Source organism: Ovis canadensis, chromosome 3 (genome assembly GCF_042477335.2).
Source record: "Ovis canadensis isolate MfBH-ARS-UI-01 breed Bighorn chromosome 3, ARS-UI_OviCan_v2, whole genome shotgun sequence".
Taxonomy (NCBI): Eukaryota; Metazoa; Chordata; class Mammalia; order Artiodactyla; family Bovidae; genus Ovis; species Ovis canadensis.
The window spans coordinates 222,931,756-222,942,647 of record NC_091247.1 but is presented as its reverse complement, the minus strand read 5'-3'; the positions used below and the strand labels follow the sequence as shown (position 1 = coordinate 222,942,647).

Below are 10,892 nucleotides of genomic sequence, written 5' to 3'. Positions count from 1 at the left end.
TGAAAATTATGTCTTCTTTAAATACATAGAAATTAATCAAGCCTGAGCTAAAAATTAGAAGGTCAAGGAAGAGAAACAAAACTAAAAATAGCAAGTACATTTTTTATGGATTTTTAGCATTTTTATTTAGTATGTGTGCAGTTTCTCTAGTAAAATCTGATTATAGATTGTTGATGCTCATCAGGGAATATTTTTCTAAAGCTGAGTAAAGAAAGTAATTTAACCTTTCCTTCAACTTACCAGCCTTACCAGGACTAAAATATTGGTTTAGGGTGCCGTGGGTTACATGTGGAGTCCACTGAGGACAATTTCTTAATAGCTGATGATCCTCCCTTCTTTTAGATTAACAAGAAAACAGACCATATTTGGATTTGATTCTAATGACTTGTAAGTTCTGAAAAGGATAGAACCAAAGGTCAGTTGATGATTGTAAGACTCAGTTTTCACTTGATTAGTCGCAGGACACAGCATATTTATATGTGACAACAAATCTTGAGATGTCACAGTGCAAGTTCCATTTTCTTGTCCACTGTCCTTGTAATGCTTTATAATAATTTTATTTCTGGCCAAAGAGGTTCAGGGATACTTTTTTTTTTTTTTTTTAAATTTTTGACTGTGCTGGGTCTCTGTTGCTGCACCGGGCTTTCTCTAGTTTTGGTGAGAGGGGGCTATTCTCTAGTTGTGGCGCCTGGGCTTCTCATTGCAGTGGCTTCTCTTGCTGTGGAGCACGGGCTCTAGAGCGTGTAGTCCTCAGTAGTTGTGATACATGGGCTTACTTGCCTTGCAGAATGTGGCATCTTCGCAGACCAAGGATCGAACCCATGTCCCCTGGCATTGGCAGGCAGATTCTTAACCGCTGGACCACCAGGGAAGTCCCAATGATACTTTCAATGGAAACTTTTAGGTCTCGAAAGACCACTTATGTTTCTGTAAATAACATAGGCTAATCCCTCGTGAGATATTTTCCCATATTGATCCTAGGAACATTTATATGGTCCCCTCAGTTCTCACTGACGTACGTGAGGCGCTGATTTGGAAACTACAGCTAGATTTTTCAGACTGAATTGCTCTTCTGGAAACTTTTTAAAAATATTTAACTTATTTTTTTCATGTATTCCTTTGCAGAAAATTGATGCCTTGTCAAGATGGAGATTAGTCATTTGTATTTGGGAGCAGCAGACTTGGGGACCAACTACTTCTCAAGGGTTCTATAAACCAGTGACACAAACAACTATTCTGTTGCTTTCATCCCCCGTCTCACCTTCAGATTTGTCTTACCTATGGCATTCAGGAGGCAAGTGAAAAACTTTGTGAAAAATTACTCAGATGCTGAAATAAAAGTCAGGGAAGCAACTTCTAATGACCCTTGGGGTCCTTCCAGTTCTCTAATGTTAGATATCAGCGACCTGACTTTCAACACAATTTCTCTCTCTGAAATTATGAACATGCTATGGCAGAGACTCAACGACCACGGGAAGAACTGGCGCCATGTGTATAAATCCCTTACCCTAATGGATTATCTCATCAAGAACGGATCAGAGAAAGTTATTCAGCATTGCAGAGAGGGGTACCGTAACCTTCAAACGTTAAAAGATTTTCAACACGTAGATGAAGCTGGAAAAGATCAAGGTACCAGATGAAGAAGTTTATACAGTGTGCTAGTAAAGAGTAAGAGTGTGGGAGGGGGTTACTTTAAAGCAGAGGATGGGGAAAAGTAGTTCTTAAATGTAGGAGCTACTTTTCCTCTGGGACAGTTTGGGTTTCCTGTTTAATCCTTTGTGTTGACTCTTGAGTGCCTTTGAAAACAATGTATATATATTTTTCAAAATGATGTGTGAAACTCACACAGTTAGGTGCCTGATAAAAGGACACCTCGTAGACAATGAACGTAAAAGAGAGATCATGTAGTATTCATCTTTCTCAGCCTGACTTATTTCACTTAGCATAATGCCCTCAAGGTCCATTCATGTTGTCGCACAAGGCAAGATTTCATTCTTTCAGACCTCAAGGGCATTATGCAAAGTGAAATAAGTCAGACAGAGAAAGACAAATATTGTATGATTTCTCTTACATGTGGAGTTAAAAAAAAGAAAAGTTTATAGGTACAGAGAACAGATTAGCAGTTGTCAGAGGCGGAGGGAGGGAAGAAAATGTGTGAACTATTTTTGTTTTAGTCTAAATAAATTGATTTAAAAAATAAAGTGAAAAAAAAAAAACCAAGTACACCAAAAAGATAAAAAGTGGAACTTGAGTTCCTGCTTAATTTACATATGACAAAATAGCAATGAATAATTTTCCATGAGCAAGCTTGATGATTGAAGTCAAAGAACTATGTCCTTGGAGTAAATGTGTTATTTAAGGGAGCTAATCCAAACTATTACCCCTGATACCATTTTATAAAGATACAGGATATCATAATAAGATTTCTTTCATGAGTTAAAAGCTCAGAGTCTGTTATCATATAGGGTTTTCTTTCAACCTGGGGTTGAATCCTGACTCTGCTGCTGCCTAACTGTATATACTAAGGTAATTTATTAGGTTACCTGAGGCCTCAGTTTAGCTCTCTGTGCATTGGGATAATACCAATGTCTGTCTCATAGGATGGTTGTGAGGAGTGTAAATATGTTTGCCTAGTTCTCCCCAGAGGATGTCAGTTCCATGAGGGCAGGGGCTTTGTCTACCTTGCCCATTGCTGGTTCTCAGCAGAAGAGGCACCATCAACATTTATTTGTTGAGAGAGATAATAAATGGAAGAAAGAATATGCAGTGGTCCCAATTTTGTTTAAAAAATTATATTTATGTATATGAGGTTTATTATATAAGAGTTTAACACGTGGTCCTGGTAGGACTAGAGATGATTTTTTTTTTTAATTTTGCTGTTGTGTTTTTTTGTTTGTTTTGGCTGCTCTGCACGGCCTGCGGGATCTTAGTTCCCATGCTAGGGATCAAACCTGCACCTCCTGTAATGAAAGCTCGGAGTCTTAACCACTGGAGTGCCAGGGAAGTCCCTAGAGATGATTTTTATTTTGTTTTATATAAACTTGTATATTTTAAAACACAGTGTATAATTAGACCAAATAAAACTAACATGGCCATGTGAAAAAAAAAAGAACAAAGTGAATAAACCAAGAGGCATGACAACTTAATATAATAATGTCACTGTAATTATAATTAGACTGGAATTTAGTCATAAGTGTGGTAAACTGTTTCCAAAGACTATGGACTCTTCAGAAACTATGATGGGAGTAGTTTTGTGAATACAGAAAATTAGGTCATGAAGTAATATTGTCGGGGGTGGAAGAGAAGTAGGGAAAGGCTGCATAGGCTATTGCGCTGGGATGATTCAGTAGTGCCTGATATTGTTCTGCGGTGGTAAAGAATCAGCACTTCCTCCCATCTCAAGTCAAATTATAATTTGTTGAAGTAATAGCCTTATGAATCATGAGAAGAGGATAAAATTCAGTGCAGTCTCTGTTAAGTATACCTTTTAAAAATAGTCTTTTTTAGAGCAGTTTTAGGGCTACAGAAAAATGATGCAAAAAGTAGAGCTCCCACACCCTTCCCCACCCACACGTGGCCTCTCCTGCTAACATCTTGCACTAGTGTTGCACATTTGTTACAGTCACACCAGTACTGATACATTAGTATTAACTAATAGTCCTCAGTTTACCCAGAGTGTTCTGCAGTTCTGCGGGTTTTGCATGGTGCCATGTGTCTGGCACTCCAGCATTGCGCAGAATAGTTTCCCTGCCTTGAAAGTGCCCTGTGTTCCACCTGTCCATCCTTTCTCCCCTGCCTTGAGCCCTTGGCAGTCACTGTTCTTTCTATTGTTTCTGTACTTTTGTTTTTTCCAGGTTGTCATATAGTTGGAACCATTCCATATGTAGCTTTTTCAGAATTTTTTTTTCTCTTAGCAATACGCTTTTAAGATTCTTCTATATCTTTTATAGCTTGAGAGCTGATTTCTTTCTTTCTTTTTTTTTTTTACTTTAAAAAACAGTTTCCTTGAGACAAAATTCATACACCATACAGTTCACCCATTTAGAGGTCACAATCCTATGACTTTTGGTGTATAATTAATTTTTAAAATTGAGATAAATGTAACATAAAATTTGCCATTTTAAGTGTGTGATTCAGTGGCATTCGTTACATTCACACTGTGGCACAACCATCACCACTGTCTGTTTCCAAACTTTTTCATCACCTCAAACAGGAGCTCTGTAACCATTCAGCAACACTCCCCATGCTAACCTCTAATCTACTTCTTCTGTCTCTAATTTTGCTTATTTTGGGTGCCTCGTAAAGTGGAATCATGGAGTAGTTGTTTGTGTGTGTCTAGCTTGTGTCACTTACCATGTCCGCCAAGTTCAGCCATGTGAGAGGATGTAGCCGAACTTCATTCTTTTTATACTGACTCACATTAATTTGTGGGTACTTAACCACCTTTTGTTCATCTGGTCATCTGCTAATGGGTTCTTGGTTGTCTTCACCTTTTGGCTACTGTGAATAATGCTGCAGTGAACTCCAGTGTACAGGTTACCAGAGTCCTGCTTTCAGTTTCTTTCTTTCGGAAAGTATACTTAGGAGCGGAATTGCCGGGTCATGTGGTAAGTCAATATTTAGCTTTTTGAGGAACCACTAAACTGTTTTTCTTAGCAGCGGCACCATTTTACATTCCCACCAGCAGTGTATTAACAGGAGGATTGCTGTTAACATCCTTGGTAATCCTGTTATTGTTTCATCTTTTTTGTTATAGCCATTCTGCTGGATGTGAAGCAGTATTACTATCTTACCGTGGTTTTAATATACAGTTTCCTGAAGACTAATGATGTTCAGCATCTTCTCACGTCTTCGTTGGGCCATTTATATGTCTTCTTTAGAGAAATGTCTATCCAAATTCCTTGCCCATTAAAAAAAATTTTTTTTCTGAGTTTTTAAAGAGTTCTTTATATATTTTGGATATAAGACCTTTATCTAGATAGGTGATTTGCAGGTATCTTCTCCCATTCTATGTAGATTGTTTTTTTCCTTTCTTGATTAAATTTTGAAAAAGTCCATTTTATCTGTTTTTCCTTTGGTTGCTTGTATTTTGTGTCATAAGTAACAACTCATTGCCTAGTCTAAAGTCACAAAGATTTACACCTATGTTTTCTTATAAGAGTTTTGTAGTTTTAGCTGTTATATTTATCTTGGGTCCACTTTGAATTAATTTTTATATATGGTGGGAGGTAGAGATCCAAACTCATTCTTTTATACCCAGTTGTCTCACTACTGTTTGCTGAAAAGAGTATTCTTTCCTCACTGAATTATATTGACATGCTTACAGAAACCAATCAACCATAGATATTTGGGCTTACTTCTGTACTCTTAATTCTGTTCCATTGATCTATTCATCTATTCTTATGCCTGTGTAGCTTTGTAGTAAGTTTTGAAATAAAGGAATATGGCTTTACTTCCAACTCCAACTTTGTTCTTTTCTGGTATTGTTATGGCTGTTCTGGGTTCCTTGCATTTCCATATCAAATTTAGCATCAGCTTGTCAGTTTCTTCAAAAAAGCCATCTAGAATTTTGTCTGATATTACGTTGAGTCTGAAGATCAATTTCAGGAATATTACCGTATAAATAATATTATTTCCTCAGATTCATAAGCATAAGAAATCATTCCTTTTATTTAGGTCTTTCATTTCTTTGAAACATGTTTTGTAGTATGCAAAGTTTGCAGTATGCAGTAGTTTGTACAAGTTTTCTTTTGTTAAAATTTATTTCTAATTTTTTTTTGGTGCTACTATAAATGAAATGATGGGTTCTTCCGTGGAGGTCTGGTGGTTAAGACTCCGCACTTCTACTGCAGAAAGCATGGGAACTAAGATCTTACACAGACAAAAAAAATAACAAAACCCACAAACATTGTTTTCTTAATTTCTTTAATTTCATTTTCAGATTTTTCATTGTTAGTGTGTAGAAATTCAGCTGGTCATCTGATTTTTGTATATTAATCTTGCATTTTATTACTCTGCTATAATATTTTCTGTAATAACTATTAGCTATAATACTTTTGGGGCATTTTGGTCTTTTTTTTAATACAGATTTCTTTGAATTTCCTACATACAAGATTATGTCATCTGCAAATAGAGATAATTTTACTTCTTCCTTTCCACTCTGGATGCCTCTTATTTCTTTTTCTCTCTTAGTTGCTCTGTCTGAAACCTCCTGTACAATGATGAATAGAAATGGCGAGAACAGACATTCTTGTCTTGTTTCTGATCTTAAGAGCGTTCAGTCTTTCACCATTAAGTATGATGTTCCATCCATCATGTGCTCAGTCGTGTCTGACTCTTTTTCGATTGCATGGACTGTAGCCCACCAGGCTCCTCTGTCCATGGGATTTTCCAGGCAGAATACTGGAGGGGGTTGTCATTTCCCCCTCCAGGGGGTCTTCCCCACCCAGGGATCGAAACTGAATCTCCTGCACTGTAGGCACATTCTTTCCCACTGAGCCAGTGGGGAAGCCCTGAGTAAGCTATTAGAGAAGGGTTTTCATAGATGCTCTCTATGAGGTTGCTGGAGTTCTCTCCTGTTCCTCGTCTGCTGAGCAACTTTCTCAGGATAGGGTGTTGACTTTTGTCAGATGCTTTTTCTGCATCAGTTGATGTTATGTGTTTTCCCTGTTTCCCTTGCATTTTTAGCAGAAATCCCACTTGGTCATGGTGTATGTCCTCTTTTTTTAAGCGCTTATTGTAGGTCTGGTTGAGGCTTGATGATAAAACTGGAGAATATCTTCTTGGGTTTTGAGCATGCTATACTACTTAATCCGGAAATTACAAAGGCATCAGCTTCTATTAGGGTTAAATTTATTATTAAAATTAAATACTAATTAAAATTTTGCAAGCCCAAGAATTAGATTTATTTTTTTCTTTAAGGAGATGATTCAAAACTACAGACATTAACTCTTTCTTTTTTTTTTAATTTTAAATTTATTTTTTAATTGAAGGATAATTGTTTTACAGAATTGTGTTAGTTTCTGCCAAACATCAACATGAATCAGCCATAGGCATACATATGTCCCCTCCCTCTTGAACCTCCCACCCATCTCTCTCCCCATCTCACCCTTCTAGGTTGTTAGAGCCCTGGTTTGAGTTCCCTGAGTCATACAGCAAATTCCCATTGGCTCTCTATTTTACATATGGTAATAAAAGTTTCCATGTTTAGTTCAGTTCAGTACAGTTCAGTCGCTCAGTCATGTCCTACTCTTTGCAACCTCATGGACTGCAGCACACCAGGCCTCCCTGTCCATCACCAACTCCTGGATCTCGCTCAAACTCATGTCTATTGAGTCAGTGATGCCATCCAACCATCTCATCCTCTGACATCCCCTTCTCCTCCTGCTTTCAATCTTTCTCAGCATCAGGATCTTTTCCTGTGAGTCAGTTCTTCACATCAGGTGACCAAAGTATTGAAGCTTCAGCATCAGTCCTTCCAATGAAAATTCAGGGTTGATTTCCTTTAGGACTGACTGGTTTGATCTCCTTGGAGTCCAAGGGACTCTCAAGAGTCTTCTCCAACACCACAGTTCAAAATCATCAATTCTTCGGTGCTCAGCTTTCTTCACAGTCCAACTCTCACATCCATACATGACTACTGAAAAGCCATAGCTGCTACTCTCTGCATACATCACACCCTCCTCCTTCCTTCTTTCCTACCCCCATGTCATAAGTCTGTTTTCTATGTCTGTGTCTGCAGTGAAAGTCCCTCAGTCATGTCCAACTCTTTGTGACCCCATGGAATAGTCCATGGAATTCTCCAGGCCAGAATACTGGAGTGAGTAGCCATTCTCTTCTCCAGGGGATCGTCCCAACCCAGGGATCAAACCCAGGTCTCCCTGATTGCAGGTGGATTCTTTACCAGCTGAGCCACCAGGGAAGCCCTGCTGCCCTGCAAATAATTTCATCAGTACCGTCTTTCCAGGTTCCATATATATGCGTTGCATGTGGGCTAGGTTGCTTCAGTCGTGTCCAACTCTTTGCGACCCTATAGGAAGGTTTCTCTGTCCATTGGATTATCCAGGCAAGAATACTGGAGTGGATTGCCATTCCCTTCTCCAGGGGATCTTCCTGACCCAGGGGTTGAACTTGAGTCTCTTATGTCTCCTACATCAGCAGGCGGGTTCTTTACCACTAGCGCCACCTGGAGTGTATGATATTTGTTTTTCCCCAAGAGTTAGGTTTTAAAAAGGCATAATTTTCTGCATAATGGTGAATGGGGTATAATCATTTTTGTACTTTACACAACAGCTATGTTATTACTGTATTTACCACTATGATGATATCTTTTTAAATGGAAAGAGAGGATCAGCCTTTGCTTTAAAGAGTTTATGAGCTATTTTGAGAAATAAAGTAGATAAGCATACAATTATCAATATACAGAAAAATATATTTATTCATTTATACCTTTTATATGTACAAAGTATCATATGTACGGTTATGTTTGAATACACTGTCTTTCAGATTACCTAACGTTTGAATTTAGGATTAAAGAAATACAGCTGTGCTATGTTGGACTTTATAAATACTCACTTTGTTAGCATCAAGAAAGAAAAAAAAAAAGGCAAGTTAGAAATGAATTGTCAGCAGAAGCATACTACAGTTGACCCTTGAACAACTTGGGGGTTACAGTGCTGACACTGTCCCCCTCCAGTGAACAGTGGAAAATCTGCACATAACTTTATAACCTATTTTCAGTTTCACATTCTCAGGTTCACCCAGCAATGGATTGTATAGTATCATAGTACATATTTCTTGAAAAAAAAAAAATTTACATTTAACTGAACGCACTCAGTTCAAACCCATGTTGTTCAAGGGTCAGCTGCACATTCATTTGTTGATTATGGAAGGCATATTAGTTATTGATTGATAACTGGTACACACTACTAATTTAATAAATATTAATGAAAAACTATTGCATTGGGGAAAATATTACTTATGTCTTATACACTTCTCTTTTTGTGTTCTCTAGTGAGTGTAACATATTAGAATAGTAGCTCTTGAGATAATTCATACATAAATAAATGTATGTGTATATTTAGGGGGTGGATACATGTGTAAAACTTTGTTATTGATGAGATGTGCTGTTGAAATAGTTCAAAACGACTGGTTCTCATGATAATGTCAGGACCGTTAATGTGTTCCCAATCTACCTTTCTACTCATTTCTTTAGTTTTCAATCTAGTGCATTGTATCACCAAGCAATCCTGATATATTATCTGCTTATACACCTCTACTTGTACTTAAGATGTTTCTTCTTACCTGTAATATTCTTTCCTTGATATCTGCTCTTTGAATTCCTATTTAGTCTTCAGATCCTAGCTCAGCAGCATCTTCCTTTGTACCCCACCCCCCCCAACTCTCTTCCTTTCTTCACTAGGCAGAAATAATTGCTACAGCAGTTTATGCATAATATCAGTGGTATTTTTTATAGTGTATCTTATCTACTATGCATATCTGTCCTTATCTAAATTCTGAGGGTATATACCGTATGTTAAACAATTAGTAAATTTTTATTGAATGGAAGTCATAAAAACAGCAAGAGACTTGAAGAAAGAACTGTGATCCTTAAAAAACTGCTTGATAAGAATGATTTTGTTCAATCAGAGAAGAAAAAAAGCAGAGTGAAATCTGTAGGGAGAAAGTAATCATGGAGAAATTGTAGTGACCCAAGTAATCTACAGCTGGATCCTACCCTAGATACAGGTGATCAAGAAGAGACCAGAGAAGAGATAAAAGTAGAAGGTATTATAGAAAAAAGTCTTTTTTTTCCTCCATGGTCTTTATATGTGCTGTTCCCTTTGCCTGGAGTCCTCAGATGCCTGCAGTGCTTTCTGCATCCTTCAGATCTCTGCTCAAAACGTCATCTTATTAGTGCAGGCTTCTGTGCTGTGCTGTGCTGAGTGGCTCAGTCAGGTCTGACTCTTTGTGACCCCCATGGACTGCAGCCTGCCAGGCACCTCTGTCCATGGGGATTCTCCAGGCAAGAATACTGATGTGGGTTGCCATGCCCTCCTCCAGGGGATCTTCCTAACCCAGGGATCAAACCCAGGTCTCCTGTGTTGCAGGTGGATTCTTTACCAGCTGAGCTACTAGGGAAGCCCACGCAGACTTCTAGATCTACCCTATTTACAAAAAAGCAGCCCTGCCCACTCTTTGCGCTGATATGTTTTGCACCTTTAATTTTCTTTTTCTTCATGATATTTCTTATCAGATGTTGGTATGTTTTATCTTATTATTTATGATGTATCTTCCCATACTAGAAAGTAAGGTTCATAAGGACAGGAACATTCTGTGTCTGCTTTGTCCAGGCTTCATCTCCAATGTTACAACAGTGCTTATCACAAAGAACATGCTCAATAATTAATAATAGTGATACTACTGGGGACAAAAGTTGAGAAAACAAGTCAGAAAAGGTGGGAAATGAGAGAAGCTTATTTGGAAATAGTACGTTAACATTTTCAAATAATGTTTCAATATGGTTTTATTCAACCTCCAGACAGCTTTTCAGGTGAAGTAAATTTAAAGCAATGAATCAAATTGTTTATCTCAAAACATTTAAAATAAATACATGACTTTTAAAACCTGTACCTCAGGATTCGACGAACTCTTGGAAAGCGTTTTCTGCCTCTTGCTGGTTGTGGAAGCATTTTCCCTGCAAAAAGTTTTGAGATGCTTGAAGAAAGTCAGTTGGCAAGAGGTCAGGTGAATATGGCAGATGAGGCAAAACTTTTTAGCCCAATTCATTCAACTTTTGAAGCATTGTTTGTGTGATGTGTGATCGGGTGTTGTCGTGGAGAAGTGGACCCATTCTACTGGCCAGTGCTGGCTGCAGGCACTGGAGTTTTCAG

General features: G+C 38.0%; 1 protein-coding gene across 1 annotated transcript in view; it reads left to right on the top strand.

Annotated features, from left to right (window-relative positions):
• The first annotated feature begins 1,280 nt into the window (after positions 1-1,280).
• The window catches only part of ENTHD1 (ENTH domain containing 1), an 81,612-nt gene continuing 72,000 nt past the window's right edge, over positions 1,281-10,892 (top strand). Inside the window, exon 1 of the mRNA XM_069579573.1 lies at positions 1,281-1,629. Coding sequence (XP_069435674.1) covers positions 1,281-1,629 — 349 coding nt within the window. The remainder of the gene's footprint in view (positions 1,630-10,892) is intronic.